General features: G+C 34.5%; 1 protein-coding gene across 1 annotated transcript in view; it reads right to left on the bottom strand.

Annotated features, from left to right (window-relative positions):
- Window positions 1-9,246: 9,246 nt before the first annotated feature.
- Window positions 9,247-19,748, bottom strand: part of LOC105619293 (inositol-trisphosphate 3-kinase A) — a 10,827-nt gene continuing 325 nt past the window's right edge. Inside the window, exons 2-5 of the mRNA XM_012200816.1 lie at window positions 10,701-11,027; window positions 10,104-10,312; window positions 9,549-10,020; window positions 9,247-9,450 (exon numbers count right to left, since the gene is read on the bottom strand). Coding sequence (XP_012056206.1) covers window positions 9,247-9,450; window positions 9,549-10,020; window positions 10,104-10,312; window positions 10,701-11,027 — 1,212 coding nt within the window. The remainder of the gene's footprint in view (window positions 9,451-9,548; window positions 10,021-10,103; window positions 10,313-10,700; window positions 11,028-19,748) is intronic.

Genomic DNA, 19,748 nt, shown 5'->3' with positions numbered 1-19,748 from the left:
GAATTTCGAAACTTACAAGATTTGAAAATTGTCTGAAGAGTAAAATCTCATTCTTGAAGATTAAAAATTGAGACTCTCTTTTTCGACACTGGTTTCATTTTAACTCTTTAGAGTGAGATTTTATTTCAAAGAATTTAGAGAGTAAATACACAAGTCGATTTTTCAGTTTGGAAAAGAAATTTTCAGCAGAAAGATCAGATCTGATGACCTTTTGACTTTTTTTACAGAAAGTATCATTAAGAAAGTAACAATTTTGATAGTGGCAATCGATCTCTGACAGAATGATGGGACCTTCAGTAAAAGGAACGCAGCTTCAATGGAATACCAGTTGAAAAGTGGCAATCGTGGCACTGACCAAGAGAGGAACATGGATCGTCTAATTACGGTCAGTCTTGGTAAGACGATCAGCAATTATTGACGTGGTCCAATCATCGTTCACCGACTCCACATCGAAAGTCTAAATTATTATCTTAGCCTAATTTCACCAAGGATACCATGAGGTGTTCTCGCGCTTCCGGTCGAACAGCAAGCACGAGCGAGCAGGTGTCCAATCATCGATAAGAGCAGTATCTCACGGATTCGTTTCGTTTTTCACGGTTGAGCGGGAAGCCGAAGGCACCGTAACTGATGTTTACTCGTTCGCCGATTCCCCCGAGGAGATTGCACGTTCGCAATAATATGTCTACAATGTAATGTATAGCGCAAAGGGATATCAGCTTATAGAAAGATCCAAGATTTGAGTATCTCCTAATTATCGGTAAACACGTCCCGCCTTATCTCTTGCGATATGCTATATTAATGATATATAATCAGGATCGATGGACAATACGGGGAATATTTCTCGCCGGTGAAGCGTACCTCGGACTTTCGCGATTCTGCCGGGATTCCTCGCCGGTCCTCCTTGCCTTCACTGGACCTCTCTTCTCCAGTGACGATACCGCGCTTCCTGCTATTAGAAGAAATTACTATTCCTGATACCGCGTCGCGTAGTGGAGTCAATTCCTCTTACCGATCGCCGTGTTCTCAGGATCAATAGACAATTTAGGATTACGATAGACGAAGGGGATAGACAATGAAACTCCGCTTACATATAAGAATCCACTTCATCAATTCCCGAAATTACACGCCTCCTTCGAGCGCGTAGATATGTCGGTGTAGATACTCGATTAAGGAGAATAGCTCGTTTCGATTTGACGGAACGAATACATTCTCGATTAGTTTCCGATAGCCTCGAAACGAAGGGTCATTCGCGTTTCCATTTCATCTTGTGGAGCTTTTTTCCTACGTCGTAAGTGAATTACGTTTTACGTGCGATTCCATTGCACGGCGAGAGCCGCGGAAAAGTCGGTCTTCCGTTTTTTGCGGTTAGAAAACGATTGCGGCGATTTCACGTTGCCATCATCACTATCATCGGCGATCTTGATCCGACCTATCTATGCCGAACGAACTTTTACCTGAGAGTGTCGCTCATCTTACCAGTCGATGATCTCTTATGACTGAGATCGGTATTCAGTACGATGATTATTTTTTTTCTTTTTAAAAAAAGTAAAGGATAAATTTGAAAATTATATAGGATTTTATTTCTAGACTCATCTGTGTCTAGAAATCTGTCAGAAATCTACGCATTAATTTCTTCAATTTTCTTGCACAGTATATCTGAAGTAACTTTCAAGAAAAGCACAAGTCATCGTAACATCAAAATGACATCAAAATAACTGCAAATTTGATTATTATTACAAGTCATTTTTTAATCAATCACATAATCAATCATTTTAATGTTATTTTGATGTTACTGTAAGTTTGTTATTCTGCTTTTTATTGGGCTAATATTGTTCTTATATAAAATTAAATTATTAATAAAGTAAAATTAAATTATTTCTGTAAACATTCGTGTGAGCATTAGACATTGAAACAGCATTAGAAAGAACTTTCTCTTTTAATATTACTAAAATAAAAAATGAATTTTGAAAAAATAAATAAATCTAAAAGATAGCCTATATCTGAAATAAAGAACTTTTTACAAAAAAAAGACGAATGATCACCATACAAATTGATCGCCGCCATGTACATAAAATTAAGTATGAAAGAAGCAACGGTAAACTTACGTTAAATAACATTTTATTATTTTTAACTTCCATCAAAATGTAAATTAATCCATTTCTGATGTTATTAGTAATCCAAAGTAAGCCTCGTCCATAATAACGTATGCCTTTAAATAATAAATTTGAGTCAAATTAATGACATATATGAGATAGAATCCAGCAAATACAGAATATAATTGCAATATTACAGCAATATTGCAGTTTTATTCTGTGTTTGCTGGGGACGTGCATAAATGATTAAATATAATTCTAATCTAATATGTAATATTATAATTTGACATTATGAGTTTAACAGTAAATATCTTTTCCCCCTCTATCTTTCCGCGGGAGAATCCGCAGGAGAATCGGCACGCATTCTGGAAAGCGTTCTTTCAATTTGCTCGGAGAAAACCATCATTTCCGTTTCACCGTTATCGCAATCGCAACTGATGGTCGCGCGTATGCGGCTGCGTCCAGGTATTTTTTCTCGTGCCGCTCTTTTCGATCGGTATGCGAGACTAATCGTCTTAGCGGAGTTGGCTACCTAACGACCCGTTGCGATCCAATACCGTAACGTTTCTGTTGTCGTCGTGTCGTCTCGCTCAACACTCGCGTGTATCTATCGAACACAATGAATCTGCTCTCACGTGCATCATCTGGAACAGCATCCTTGATCAACCATTGCGGTGTGTGTGCATGACAACGAGAGTAGAAGCTACACGATCTACTTGTTTTATTGAATTTTGTTTTTTGTAGATTCATGCAGCATCTTACATGTACTTTATTTACGTTCTGTTTACGCTCTACCTAGTTCACGTTTTATTCTATATATTTTTTTTTCCTCTGCTCACTGCGTTTTTTTTGGCTGTATAGGATCTAGCAACCTTGTGCTCTGATTATCTGATTATCTATGCTTTTTATACTTTAGGTAAGGCAACTTTGAAGTTTTATTCATTTTTTTCATTCATGCTATTTGTAATTATCCAAATCGTATAAGTTAGTCTCTATATGTATGCGATAAAGTTGATGGTTTATCTAAACGACTTTGGTCGGACTTTGATTAATAATCTTTTATCGTTACTCACTTTAACCGCTGCGACTTATGAAGTGACTTCGAGCAAACTCCAATTGACTTAATTGGAGATTAATTTGTTGACTAACCTTTTCTTAGTATTTTGCTAACATGGATAAAATTATTAATTGTTTGTTTGATTAGATTAAGAGAAATGATTCATAGAAAGATATTTAATTCAACCAGCTAGAACTACTTGTAGCAAATTTTTTCATTGTATGATTCATTGTATGATTTATCTCTAATCTAATCAAAACAAACAAAATTAATTGAACAAATTTTAATCAATGCTAATAAAATATTATAAAAATGTTACTTAACAATTAAAGTCAATTGGAGTTTGATCGGAGTCACTTCATAAATTCTTGAAGTGAGTAATGGTAAAAAATTATTAATCAGAGTCTTATCTGGAAGTCACTCTATAGATAAAATCGATAACTGTAGATAACTCTAATTATTGCGTATACATATAATAATTAAAGTTATCGATAGTTATCGAGCGACTTCAACAAGACTTTGATTAATAATTTTTTCTCATTATTCAACTTTAACCGCTACGATTAATAATTTATATAATGAAGTGAGTAATGGTAAAAAATTTCAAGTTCTCCGCTTCAAGGAAGAATAATTCGATCTCGAGTCTCGGACAATCGCGAAAGTTCGCGATGTTTCCTCGCGAGACTTTCCAGACAAGACATGTCCATGTTTGTTTTCATTCGTTAATCGAACAGAAGTATTGATTTTATCGAGGAAATCATGGGATAGCTTCTGGAGAAATTTAATACCAGTACTGGTCAATTAATCATTTATTTTGAGTATTCAAGGAATTACTATTAAATATTCAAAATAAGTGATTGATAAGCCAGTACCTAGTATTAAATTTCTATAAAGGACAGCGATTGTCAAACCTTTGAACACTATTATGCTCATTTCAATCAATGTAGATTACCTTTAATCTCGGTTCAGCTTACTCTTCATCTTTTTCTAATTTTTAGAACTAAAAAAGATGAAGATTAAATTGAACCGAGATTAAAGTTAATCTATATTTGTGGAAACGAGAATTAGAATTATAATCTGGGAAATTGCGATTCGCGAAAGACAGCGCTGATTGACGGGAAAGTATCGATGAATCCTTGAAACGAGGCGAAGCTCTTATTAACGAAGGAAAGCTGTGAACGAGTCGATCACTGTCATTCCCGATCTGCCAATTATGCGTAACGCAGCTCGATAACAGCATGGAAACTCGCTGAAGCATCGCGAGTCATTCAGATTCCACTTGCGTCTGCCTCCTCCGAGGGAAAAGTGGATCGCGCGGAAATATTTTGTTTATTGTTTGCAGAATGTCAGAAGTATTCCCGCGAGCGCAAACTCTCACTGACGACATTGTTTGCTTAATGAGTTTCATACTCATTTTACCGTTACACTACGGTAGAGTTTTTCATTATCTTGAGCGCATAAATTATAAATTTGTGGAAATAAATGTATAAAATAAATATTATTTCAAAATAATAATTTAAATATTTTCATTTTTATGAATATACGATTCACAAACATAAAATAATTTTTATTTTTAATAATAAAGTACTATTCAACAATGAGATATTTTTTATTTTATTTTATTTTAATTAAATATTTTTATTTTAATTAAATAAAAAGTTTAATTAACTATTTTTATTTTGAATAAATAAAAAATACTCAATTTTTGACAAATAACATTTTATTAAAAATAAAAATAAAAATTATTTTAATTAAATTATTCTTTAAATTAAACGATTTTTATTTTATCAAAAATAAAAATTATTTAATTGTCGAATGACATAACTTTTTACTTTACACTATCATTCAGTTATTTACGTCATTCGAAAGTTTATATTAAATGGCATTTATTTATTATTAGCGTTTTCACTTTTGCGCGTTACCTGACAATAACGCCCGCCGATGCGGGAGGATCGCGGTGTGTTTAAATCGTGCAAGCCACGCTTTACGTAATCGCACATCGCCGGCATAGTTTTCAACGAGGAAAGTGTGTAATCGAGCGACGTGTCCACAGGATGGCATGGCGTTACGTCGGATTATACACGCGCTTATAATAAGAGAAAAAACAAGACTTCGATCGGCGCACGATTCCGCTAGTCAAAGTCCTTTCTCACGATACACAGTATCTTGCTTGGGCGAAGAATAAACAGGCTGGAGATCCTTTCCAACAAGTGATGTATCCGTGTCGCGGAGTTTTGCACCGCTAGTAATGATTTTCCTCTATTAAACGAAAAGAAAGTCTTTCCGTGGAATCCCCGGCGGGCATTAACGGTCGATCCGATAAAATATTTCTTCTCGCCTTCCTTCGATTTTTTTCCCGTTGCAACGACTCGCTGTTACGCGACTCTCTAGTTGGTATTTATAGACGGTTTTTTTATATTTAAGATAGTCTTAAGTACAGTCTTAAGATGTCATAAGTCAATCATAAGAATTGTATTAGCATTTTAAGATATTACTTAAGCTTGTTTAAATAATAATGGATTACCAGCCTTATGCTTTCAGTTTGAATGTTTACGTGTTGTAAGCTTCATTCTACTTTTATTGCTCATTACAGGAGTGTAAAATGAAACTTTCATGTGAACTTTCGTGTGAACGTCTAAACCGAACATAGCTACAATATACATATATAGTAATAATTTCATTTTTGTTTAATATTAGCAAACAATAAGGATGAATAATTAGATATCGCATGCTTATTATTGCATATTTTTAGCATTTTTTTTTCGTTATTACCGATAATATTAAAGGCATCCACATTGGAAACCTATCTTTCTTTGATAGCGTGCAATGATCTGTGATATTCAAAAGAAAAAAACTTTCATCTAATGTTACTTTGAAGACTATTAATTTATTTGAAGCTATCCACGATAAAAAATCTGGACATACGGCTACTGTAGTTTGCGAAATTTGAGGAAGCTGAGAGTCGGAACAATAAACAATTTGGCCGTCAATTTTGTTATGTAAGCATGATCGTTTTAATTTTTGGAAAAATGTGAACAAATGTAAAGTCTTTTTTAAATAATTTTTACAATTCTCTTATATCTTTTGACTAAACTGTTAAATGCATGCATGTTGATTATTTATGTTCGATAGCATTGAAAATTTTTTAATGTGATACTGAAGATGACTTGTTATTATTGTAAAAGGTTGAAAAAACTGTTTATATATGTGAAATATTAAATTGTTACAAAAACGTGCAGATTGACTCTCCAGTCTTTATTCTGTTAATTTTAAATTTATATTCTTAAAAGCCTCATTATAATTGAATTAAATTTTAATTTAATTGTCAACATAAATATTTATATAATGATTATTAATTATATAATTATATAATTGACATATTTAATTTGATGTAATTAATATTGAGCGGTATTTTCATAATCAATTTTTTATTTAAGTTTAAATCTTAAGTACAGTTTAAGTACAGTTTAAGAGGTCATAGGCCAATCACAGACCATTAACTTAGATCTAAGACAATACTTAAGACGAATACTTAAGACAATACTTAAGACCGGTAAACAACAAGATTACCGCGTTATCGGTACTCTCTGAGATATTGAGTTTCAGAAACAGTCGGAACGGGTTTTAGTAAACGTCATGTAGATGTATGAAACCGATCTACTATAGTCAACAGTCTCGTTAAAAGTCTCGAAACGTCACGTGCTATCGCACAACCGCTTTCGTAACGAAGGTTGTAATACACAGCTTCTCGTATATGTCTTCAATAACGAAGGCATATACCGGGGATTTCACCTCATCTAACGAACTAACTCGTTGTAGTGTCCAAAGTATGATTAACAGAATATCATTCGCACTGTGCCTCACCATTTTGCGTCCAGCTGTTGAGGTCGTGGCAGAGCATAATCCAGTCATCCTCCAGATCCTGGAAAGAGGCCGTTGACGATTTTGCTGAAAATATCCTTCGTCCTTGCGCCATGTCACGATGTTGCCAATCGCAATCAGAAATTCGATCACCACGCGTTCCACCTGTGGAGAATCCTTGGTTGTGAACGTCAAGATCCTTTCGCGAGTCGAAAATCGGACGATGATTTCATACGTGAGGATTCATGAAATCGCACGAAACAATAACGACGATAATAGCCGTTTATTTGGAGATTCACGAAATCCTGAGTACGATCGCGCGAAACGTCACAGACGAACACGACGCGAACGAAAGGACCGAGCTGAGGTTGAGGCATGGACATTAAAACGATACCCGGCTGCACGCGTGTGTTCCACGCGTTTGTACACGCACCTGAACGCGCGGAACGCTGCTCCGTTCTACCTTTGCTCCGCTCCGCACGATCACTGAGTTTCGCATTGTTTATTTTTAAAAGCGCACTCGGCCGTCCACTTGTCAACACACGCGTGTATTGTACATACGTACATACACAACCCGACGACGCAAGACATTTGATACGCGCATATATAGTGAGTTCAAAGTTTCCCATCCAAGGATATAAAATAATAGTGATAAATGAACATGAATTCATCATCGACTTTAATGCGTAAATTTTTTCCACATACACTTGAAAATAAAAAATAATAATTTGAGACTGACTGTGAGTCGAGATTGTAGAATGAATGATGAAGTAATCTTCGAACGGTTATATTTTAAGAACAAAAATTCAAAATATTTTTTAGTGAAATATAAGGAAATTAATTCATCATTCTAAAAAATTGAAATAAAAGACAATTGGATAAATAATGATAGTTAAAAAGTTCATTTTTATCATTTTTTTTATATTCTTCAATCGAAAACTTTTGGAATCTATGTAATTCGATTATAAATATTGCTGCTTTTATCACACAATATCTGATAAGTAGATCGCGTGATTTTTATCGATCTTGAAATAGATTGTGATGAATCTAAAAAGTAATGAATGATAACACTCGATTGATAAACGTTCACTTGTTGCTTCGCTATCTTTCCTTTATGTATTTCTTACGTTGTTATTAAGATTGTATTTTTAAATCTGTTTTCCCTCATTTACTTGTAAACGTGAAAAAAATGATAAACGAAATTTCCATGATGCATTGGTAAACAACTTGTGATCATAAATCATGGAAAAAAATTGAAGATATTTCATTGTAATATATTTAGTAATAGACACAAGAGCTATATAAAAAGATGAATCTCTACAAAATTCTCACTTAAATAATCACTGAATTTATACACAAAGATATGATTTATCTTCAGAACATTTCTAGAAAACAGGATTGAAAATCAAGATGCTTTCGAGAAATATTTAATATGATATTCGTGAATTATTCGTGATTTTTTTGAACAGTTATCAACCATTTATCAAATCCTATAGAATTATACTATTTTTCTAAATTCTAAATACAAGGATTTTCGAGCTTGTGAATGTGGTGTTTAAAACGAATCAACTTCTGGACACAAGTATATACGAAGATTGTTTATTTATTCCTACAAGTGTTCAAACACGAAGCGATTCGAGACAAATACTCTTTAAAAAAAGTAAGAACATTATTATTTGACGTAAGCACTTCTCATAAATAAGTTTTGTCTAGGTCAGCACATTAGGTTACTTATCGCTATCTTAAAAACTATTTTTGTACATTACGCGTTTGTACACAGAGTAATGTGTTGCAGGTTTCGTATAGAAATACGTTTCTTATAAAAATGAGCATGAAATGCAATAGAGAACAGTCTTCCACGTTAAATATCTATATATATCGGCGACATAAATAAACGACGATGAACATTTTGAAAACTTGCGATAAGTTCGCGAAAGTGAGCGAAACGAGTATATCACTTTTTGGCACTTTATACATATTATATATATATATATATAAAACACTATATATATATATGTATATACAATATATATGTGTGCGTCTATATATGTATACTTATATAATATACTCCACTTTTCAATGCTTTGATGATACTGGCGCACTTACATTTAATTAAAAATTACTTATAAATGATGGAATACGAATACTTTTTCACTCGTAATATGTGTATGAGTAAATGATGTTTTGTAACATAGAAGAGTTTTTTAATTTTGTCACACGAACATCGAAAAATGTTTATGGAGACAGATGGACTTCTTCTATGACAAAAATTAAGTTGTCCAATCCATACAAGAAACCCTCTTCGTGATTGCCTTCTTCCCAAGGACGTCTATGCGTGAGCTTTCGTCCGTCCGGTACCTCCCGTGTCTTCGCGAAATCTATTAGCCAAACACCCACCTTTTCGCTATCGTAAATCATGAAAATACTACTGCCGATTACCTGAAAAATAAAATAATACATTTAAATAAATTAAATATGTACAAAATAAATGTTACAACAATTGGAAGAGGTTCAAAAATTGATATATCGTATCATACCTCGTGAGTTTCAAAATACTTTGACTGCTCAATTTTGGTTCGCAGATTCCCGAGGCGTGTCAGGAGTTTTTGACGAGTGTCCTCGCGGTTACCGAGGAATAGTTTTATGATGTCGAGCACCTCCGAATGTGACTTGATCTTCTTGAGATCGGTGATGGGCGGCGCACCTGGTAGTTTCATCGCTTCAATACGAAAACCATGACTACAGGTTGAGCTCTGCTCCTCGCGAAACTGCATATACCGTAATTTGGTCACGGCATGTTGCTCGTGTTCTAGCTGCGTCGGTGCGTTCGGATCGACAGCGATCATCTTCTCATATAGGTCCGACCTAGCGGTGATCTTGGACACCTCGGATTCGAGGAAGGTTCGCGTGCCCATCTTGATGTCCATCACATGCGGATCGTTAAATCCGAAGAGCAGATCCTGCAACTCGATAAACGTGTCGCCCTTGTATTCAACTTCCCGGTAATATCTGCAAAGAACAACCATAGTTGAGTTTCGCGGTGTCCATTTTATTATTTCTTAGATAAAAATTGAAAAGATTTTCAAATAAACCTTGGAATGCAATCCCGCAACGCTTCTTCCTTGCTCAAAGTCTCGTAAACGATGCGTTCCGTGTTTTCAACACCGCCCGCCCGTCTTTTCCAAACAGTGCCAGGCCCGGCAGGTGCAAAGCCGTCTGGATGGCCCGATAATTGGAACCAGGACTTGAGTCGGTTTTTTAAAAGCACATCGCTGGCCGGCGCCGTCAGATCTAGAGCATTCTGGAACACAGTTAGATGACGCAATCGATTGAATCATTTTTTCGAAAAACGTGCGCGAAAAGACCGGCTATGTACTCTCTAAAAGTCTTTTAGAGTGAATAGTTATTCCAAAGAGTGAAATCTCACTCATAGGCTGATATTTATAGTTGATTCTTATTTCAAGACCGTCTTAAGTAATGTCTTAAAACACTAATGCGGCCCTCTGATTGGTTTGTGACACCTCAAGACAGAACTTAAGACGGTCTTATAAGAATATAAGAATTGTTTATGAACCGGCTTTAAAGATTGAAAATTGAGCCACTCTTTTTCAAGACTAGTTCAATTTTCTTCAGGAATTCAGAGATTCCACTCCAAAGACTTTAGAGAGTATAAATATAAATACACGTACCAGAGCGAGGAATTTCAAAGAAAGATCCTCATCCGGCATCGTCGTATCGGACAGGACCATAGGGAATTGCTCCAATTTTCGCATGGTGGCAGGATCGTTTGGTAATTTGGTGAGTGAGTTAGATGATCTGGAGCCGGCACTGTTGGATCGGTTGCTATGAGAACCCAACGAGGTGCTCCGTCGCCATTGACGGAAAGCGCTGTAAGTGCTGTTGCTGCTGTTATTTCCGCTACTTCCGCCACTACTGGACCCATCCTTCTGTCGACGGTGATCCTTGTTGCCCATCGAATCATGACTGCTCAATCGCGTTTGTTCCTTGCTCGAGGGCTGCAACGAGAGAGGCCTACTAAGAATTTAATCCAACCGGGACAGTGCGTTACGCTATGGGCTGCGACGCCTCGAAATTTCAGTCGTCCAGAACTGAAGAAATCGATACGAGATCGCATTCCGATCGGATCGATTTCGCCACTGAAGCGGAAATCAAGAACTCTTCGATAAGATGATCCGAGTTATCTCCTTGGGGTAGGAGCACGGATTTTTGCATAACGCACGAGGCATAAGAATATTAACCAATCACAGAAAAAAGTTCCTGATCACAGTAATTCTGATTAGCTGAAATTGCATTAACTACTATAGCTATAAAATTTGCTAATACAGAGGATTTGTTGCTATAGCTAATATAAGGACGTGATAGCAAAATATGCATGTCTGTTACAGTCAATTTATTTAGCAACATGAAGTTTGTTGTCATAATTATTGGATATGTTCGTGTAAAAGAAAATTATCTCTACCACAGCTAAATATGTTTAGCTGTTTAGGTTTGCTGAAATTGTATTTGCTATCAAATTGTCTGCTACACAAAAAATTGTTTGCTATAATGATCAATACATCGACACAAGACCTCGCAGCACATACATATACACAGACGATACATAGATTTCGCAGACACGACGTTGTACACTGAGAGAAAGGATTTTGTTAATTTAAGCCAGTAGTTACCTTTACCTGATGATCGGTAAATATGTGACAACAAATTTTGTTGTTGTGATTACTGCTAGTCTGTTATACCAATCAATTATTAGTAACAGAAGCAAACTGTATAGAATCTAACCTATCTTTTGGATAAACTTTAGGCTCGTTTACATAGAATTCGTAGATCAATTTCTTACGATTTAAGATCTTGACCGTCTTTTATGTATATAATATATATGAGCTTCTTATTTGCTAGCGATACTAGTGATTATTTGTTACATTGACGAATTAATTTGCAATCGAATAATAAATCGATCATTTTTTTAACAAATATCACATTTGCTTTCTCTTGATTTGTTCCTATAACAAAATCATTTCTGTCTGTAGGTGTCCATATAATATTACTGAATTTAGCTGCCTAATTTTAATTGTGGCATCTAATCTTTTTTTCTGTGATTGGAGTTTTTTATTTTATGGAAAGGAAGGAAATGCAGAACTTTGATTGGTTCATACGTTATGTAAGACTCCGTGTTTCCGTCCCTTATTTTGAAGTCGCCGGCCGCGCGCGCGCGAAGGCTGTTTATTATTATTCGCCTTAAGTCGCGTTACCCCATGCTTTTCAACGAGAATATTCGATATCGTGATACACCATTCATTTTAATTTCCGACGCAAGGTTCGCGTGCACATAATTCGACCGTGATTTTGGCCTCGATTATCGGCCCGTGTTATCAACTTGCGACTCATGTCTATGACTGCGAATGACAGCGAATCGATTACTTGTTAATAACGTTCGATAAATAGCGAAAACGTATCATTTAGATACTAGAGCATAAATAGATTCATAAACGGCGATTTATTTCATTACAATGTCGATAAAAAAGTAAAAAGAGGATAGAAAAAAATCACCGTACGTGCCCTCACAGGAAGAGAACGCAGGGGGAGAGGGAGGAGGAAAAAAAATCAGAACTCGAAGCGCAATCGTTCCATAAATACAAATCGCGTCTCTTACGCTACCTATTGACGTCAATGACTTTTATTCGAGCCGCATCGTGCCACTTGTCGCCGCAGGACCAATTCTAGCATATTCGCGGTCTGCGATCGCCCCACGAGAGGAGAAACGGTCGAGGCCGGTATTTATAGTCGGTTTTTATTTATAAAACTGTCATAAGTAATGTCTTAAGACATGTTAATACGGCTCTCTGCCTCTCTTGGTTCGTAATATCTAAAAACTTAAGACAGTCTTAAAGATTCGACACTATGAATATCGGCCTTATAATGCCTTAATCTTTAATATAGGTGATGTGATGCGGATGTGTACCGACTTTCTGAATTTATTGTAAATTTAGACCACCTCGTGGATTTGACTTTTTTTTCCACGAGGCTCGATGACAAATTAATTCTTATAATTTAATTCATTAATGCGCGACACAACGTTACACGGCCTTAGAGTAACTTCGACAAACCTCTCCGATTGACTTAATCGGTGATTAACTTATCGAGTAACACCTGTATTGTTTTGTTAACACGGATAATTATGTAACGCTGAGCACTGAGAGAAAAACTGTTTGGTATTTATAATTATAATTATATATTACTATAATTACGATTATGACTATTATAGTCATATTAATTATATTAATAATACTATATGCATAATTCTATCAATGAATAGTTGGCAACCGAAAATGACTATAATTGCAGTTATTATAATCGTAAAATGATTGAAATTACTATAAAAAATGATTTACACAACTATGATTATATAGTCATTTAAATCATATTTTATGATCATTTCAATCATTTTTATGATTATAATAATTACAGTCAATTTGAATTCGTGTTAAATCTCGACAAATTTACACTGAGAGAGAAAAGTATTTGATTACAATTGCGAGATAAAATAATGAGAAACTCTATTTTTATGATTATTATTACTCTACAATTTTAGTAATTTCTAATTATTTTACCACGCAATTAAAGTAACAAATAGTTTCTCTCAAACATGAAAAAATTATAAATTATATTGATTATGATAATTTTTTAAAGTTTAATATAATAAAATATCAAAATATACATGATAAATAAATATATACATGATAAATATTTTTATTCCGTGAATGTAATTGCAATTGTAGAATACACAACTGTTTTCTTAAAATTCACTTACTATTTATTATATGGTGATATGTTAACAAAAAAATTAATAATTTTCAAGCAACATATGTGAAACTATTATTAATAGCACTATTGATTATGTTTGCACGGTTAAAATAACTATAAATATACAGTTGTCTCAAAAAAATGACTATAAATTATGGTAATTGGTATTTTTTTCTGTCAAAGCATCGACTTACAGATTCTACAAATCATACTGCGTCAATCAGAAAATAACAGTAATATTCACTTTCAAAATATATGTATGCTGCCCGAACTGAAGTGTTTTCGCAACACCAATTTCTCTCGTTAATGATAAAAGTATTAAAAAATGCGCACCAATGATCTCGTTAGACTCGAATCAATCTAATCTTTCCATTCCGATTTCTTATTTTCTAATTCCGATTCTCTTGTCGATTTCTCTTTATATCTCGTATAAGCCTCAGTTGTTACCAACTAAAAGTAACATAACAATCAATGTTACACTCAATGATTAAGGTAACTGTTGCGTAACCATCATCGTGTTATCTAATTAAAAAAGAGAAATCTTATCAGTCAAAGCGGATCTTAGTGTTCAAATATTTCTATGTGAATTTATATACACAAACCGCTGAAATCCTTTTTGGTTTTGAAACGCAATTATAAGCAAAACCAGAGTAGTAATGTCACTTTCTAAATTGATAAGCAATTTAATAATTTTTGATACTAATAAGCATCTTTATAAGAATATTAATAAGCAGATATAAGAATCTTAAATATTATTAATAATTTATTACAAAAAAATATTGCTTTAATCGTGATTTTAACCTGTTATTATATAATAGTTAGTTATTTTTTTTTTGTTGTCGACTGGAGCGTAATGTTATAATTTAAAATATTTAAATTTAACAAAGGAATTTTTTTATCGCTCGTCGTTTTTTAACGTCGATCTTTTTGCTGTGATAATAAAACCACTACACAAAAGCACTATACAAAATAAACTATTATAAGTGTTAATATTATTTTAACTGTTTGTATGATTTCTTCCTGTATTTACAACTAAAATGTATAATCTTATCACATCTTACACATCGTAGATATTATAAAATAAAACACTGCAAACAATTTAAGATTGTTTAGTGACTCGACGATAAAGACTCGGCGTCTACAATGAGCTTTTAAGATATAAAGTTTAAACTTTTAGTCTTAAACAGTAAGAAATCGACGAATCAGTCGATTAGTCTTTTCACATTCGACTGATTGATCAATTTCTTTCGGCTTAAAGTTTAAGTTTTATACTTAAAAATCTCATTATAGACGCTACTAATTAAATCGTTGCAAAGCTGCAATATTTCCACGTCACGAAAATGTTCGATGGGTTTCCTGTAATGGAAAATTAACCCGCAGAGTAAAATAGCGGAAAAAGAAAATTGGCCGAGAAATATGTCTCTGGAAAAACACGGCGGGCGCGACTAGCTGCGCCTGCGTTTTAGAAAGAAAAACAAGCGCAAATGAATGTTAATTGTGCATAACAACGCCGCGTACTAAGTAGTCTCCGTTAAGTTCGGTCGTACACGCATTCGGCTTAATTCATATCCCGTTCATCCTGCCTCGAATCGTCGCTAATGGCTTCTATGACTGAATGTAGAGTCGAATTAAATGGTGCCGCGAGCAACGCAAGCGACGCTTTAATGAAATACACCGCTCGGCGTCCGCCCATAGGAATTCGCCCGCGTGTTACCTGCGTTGTTACGAGTGCCCGCGAATCCCGTTATTAAATTACCACGGCGGGATTATTGCCAACGATGAAATACACGACTTAACTCCGTGGCTGCTCCGCGCATGACTCGGTAACAAGTGTATCCGCGCTTAAAATTGTGTCACCACGCGCCTCGAGCGGTCTGTTTCGCAGCCGCATATCGCTCTGCGAAATCGTAAAGCCCATGTCACACTATGCACTTGAGACTAAGGATTACAAATTGGAAATTATAGAATTCGGCCAGATAGTTTTTATTTCAATCCGGTTCTCACTGAATTCTTATTTCCAATTCACAACCCTCAATTTCCAATGCATACCCAGACAGATCACATATAAAACATGGGGGTACAAAGTCCAATCTACAATTACGTAAGTATATAATTACATAAGTTATAAGTGTAAAAATTAACAATTATAATCGAATATTCGACTGTGATTGATAAATTCTCACCTATAACTACGCTTAAACGTCTACAATGAGATTTTTAAGTGTAAAATTTAAACTTTAAGCCTTAAATCCTAAGAAATCGATTAATTATAGTCGAATTTAAGGAAAATAATCAATAAGAATCTTATTAAACCGTACATATGAGAACACAATCAATAAGAAACTAAAAGCCTATAACGGTCAAAACTGAATTTTTGATGGTTAAATAATTTAATGTGGATTATATGTATACCATATTTGTAGTCACTTTGACACTACGCGTCGAAATTTTATCGAATTTAAAAACGTAGCTATATTACTGAAATAATAAAATTTTAATATTCAATAGGCAAAAAATGAATGGGCTGAAAATAATAAATTTATTTATTGCGAAAAATATTATCTCGCCCGAGAGTTGAACTCAGATGTGAAAATAATCAACTCTGATTGATCACTTTCTTATTATACAGTCCATGGCTTACTACACAATATTCATTGTAGACAGCTTTTAAAATGTCTCGATATGATATCTAAAAGATGCTTTTTGGTGACATCCTTAAATGGCGTCTATAGTGAAAATATAAAGTGTAAATTTCAAGTTTTAAGCCTAAATTTAAGTCCACAATTTTCCTTGTTTTTAAAGTCTGTAAGCCATAAAACCATAAGAAATTGAATAATCACAGTCGAATATGAGAAAAATCAACTATAATTGATCAATTTCTTATGGCTTCTTGAGCAGAGCTTCATAGTTTTCCGTTTTTATTTTAAAACTTAAGTAATATCTTAAAATGATCCTCTTGGCTGGTATTTATAGTCGACTCTTATGTTTAAGATTGTTTTAAGTACAATCTTAAAATGAACCACTCAGAGAGCGCATTAACATATCGGTATCTTAACATTACCTAAGACAGTCTTAAAATAAGAACAGACTATAAATACCGTTTCTGATTGGTTCAGGATAACTTGAGATAGTTTTAAATATAAGAACTGATTATGAATATTAGCCTTAAAGTAAAATTATGGACTCTAAACTTAAACGTAAGAAATTCAATTATATAGATTGTAGTATGACTTGGGCTTAGGCATCGCCGATTTCTCGTTCAAACTAGGTTGCATGCTTAACCCTTTCAACCTGACAGACTGAAGTTGTGGCACGATGCGTTCCGTCGGTAGACATCCCCGTCGGAGAAATCGTTCGGTTCTCTCTCGATCTCCGTTCTCCGTGTCAAATTAGTCCGTAAATCGAAGAACTTTTACAACAAAGCTCGTATGTCAGGAAACAACCGTAAACTATAAATATTTCTCCCTCCGTTTTCTTTTTGTTTTCTTCGTCGAATAGTGAAATATCGCGGCACGTGGACGTATATTAATGCCGCCACATATCATCAGCGATGACTAGGTATGCTGGTTAGCAATGCGCGCGTGCGTCATTAATAGGAAAATCTACCATTATTTTTCACGCGCATTCCCGTATCAAGACTTCATCGTGATTAATCGTCAATATCCGCCTTTCGCGATATCGCGCGAGACGAGGCGAGATCTAGCTGGGGATTAGCAGAAGAAGATCCGAGGAAGTGAGGTGAAGAAAGTTGGAAAGCTTCAAAAGAATGAAGATGCAATGTACGTCATTGCTCGCACGATCTCCCATTGTGCCGGCTATACCGAATGTTTCTTTCTCTTTTTAGTCTTGAAAAAAAAATAAATAAATTTTATGCAATGTTTATCAAGAATTCAATTGAATTCAAAAAGAAATATTTTATTATTCGTTGGATGAACAAAAACATTAATAAAACCACAAGATTGCGTAGTTCTATGATGATAATAAAGATGATCTTTTAATAGTTTATTATATTATTATATGTCATTATGATCCTACTCTCATTACCGGTTTATTATATATTGTTATATATTTTATTATGTATGTCTGTAAAGAAAAAAATTCCTCACGTTTTTAATAAATCTTTTTATGGAAAGGAATTTCAATCTAAATGAAGAATAGAAAGAACAAAGATTGATAAATTTAGTATGTCTGTAAAGAAAAAAAATTCCTCACGTTTTAATAAATCTTTTTATGGAAAGAAATTTCATCAATCTAAATGAAAAATAGAAAGAACAAAGATTGATAAATTTTGGGAAATTAGTAATCTTCAAAATATTTTGAGAGACGAACAAAAAATGAATCCTCAAGAACCCAATAATATTGCAGACGATTTCTTTCAACTCGTTTAATCCCTTTTCCACAATGGCATTCCTTTCCTGGCATTCTTTTCTTTCTCTTCTTATTTTATTATATTTTCTACGCACTACTGTGTTTCAGGAAAAATGCGTGTTCGTGGAAGAGAATATAAATTACGAGTACATAGATGCTGTTGTTCGTTCAACAAATTAATAGCGAATTCTCGATTATTTGTATTCTGCAAATATACGTTATGTACACTGGAAAAAACAATATTGCTTTAACAGCGTTATTTTAACTGAAAATAATCTTATTGATTTAACAATAATATTAATGAAACACAAGTAAAATTTTATTAAAACAAGAGTATGACTTATTTGTTTCATTAATAGTGTTATTAAATTAACAAAATTATTTTCAACTAAAATAATGTTGTCAATCCATCATTTTTTTCAGTGTATAGATCATTCTAGTATTCTTATATACGATATTTTTCAGAGAATAAAGTCTCTGTTCTTTTTAATTGAATTTCTTGCAGCTCAGCTTTCTTTCTTTTCTCTCCATGTTAGAAAAAAAAAAGAGAAAAGGTGAACCGCGCAAGAATTTAGCTAAAAAGAATAGACCTCATAAGCTATGAAAACCTCTGGTTTCACCTTTATAAAATAAACTTTAATCTCGATTTAACTTACTGCTTATCTTTTTGTGATTTTCACAATTTCTCAGAATTAGATAAAAAGTAAATCGATCCGAGATTAGTTAATCTCACATTAGTGAAATGATTGTGTATCTTGAAACGAGATAAAAATTACAAAAATTCACTAGATGTTAATTATAATGAGATTGTAAACAATGAAGATTAAGATTAAAAACAAGATTGCTTATTTGAAGAAATCAACTAAATACGAAGAAGCACCAATACAAATTTATTATAAATAATGACTTTACACTTTCGTCATTTTCACCTCATTTCAAGAAACACAATCGACCTCCAAAGTCTCACTGGCCTTATTGATTATGATAACAAACGGCGCGCGCTATCACGACGTACAATCTTCGTTCGGAACACCCTGTATGATACACTCGCTCGTCGAGCGAGATGAAATCGTGTACGTAGGCCCGGTGATAAGTGAGGTGCATGTACAACAGGTCAATGATCTTCCGTTGCAAACCGACTAAGTAATTATTCGATCGATTGCTCGACGACGCGGCGATCCTTCGAATCATCAGTCAATCACGAAATTTAATACACCCGGGTGTATTTTGTAAACGACGTAGCCGGGTTCCGGTTATCGTCGATTACGCCAATCTAGAGCATGTAGCACAGCTGCGTGCGTGCACGCCGTTCACGCATATTAATCTCATACTCCGAATTCCATCGACGCCGTCTCGTCAATAATTCATTTTGATCCTCTCGTCAAACGGAGAAACTCCTCGCAACAGAGAGAGAGAGAGAGAGAGAGAGAGAGAGAGAGAGAGAGGAAGGAAGACGAGAGACTCTCTCTCTCTCTCTCTCACCACCGACGCGTACCGTTCGTTGTAGGTAGGTCGGTCGCGACGAACGACCGCCTCTACTACTACGT

The sequence above is a fragment of the Atta cephalotes genome (genome assembly GCF_000143395.1).
Source record: "Atta cephalotes unplaced genomic scaffold scaffold00020, whole genome shotgun sequence".
In the NCBI taxonomy this organism is placed as follows: domain Eukaryota; kingdom Metazoa; phylum Arthropoda; class Insecta; order Hymenoptera; family Formicidae; genus Atta; species Atta cephalotes.
Note: the sequence above shows the minus strand (reverse complement) of the source record. Positions and strands in the feature narration are given on the sequence as shown.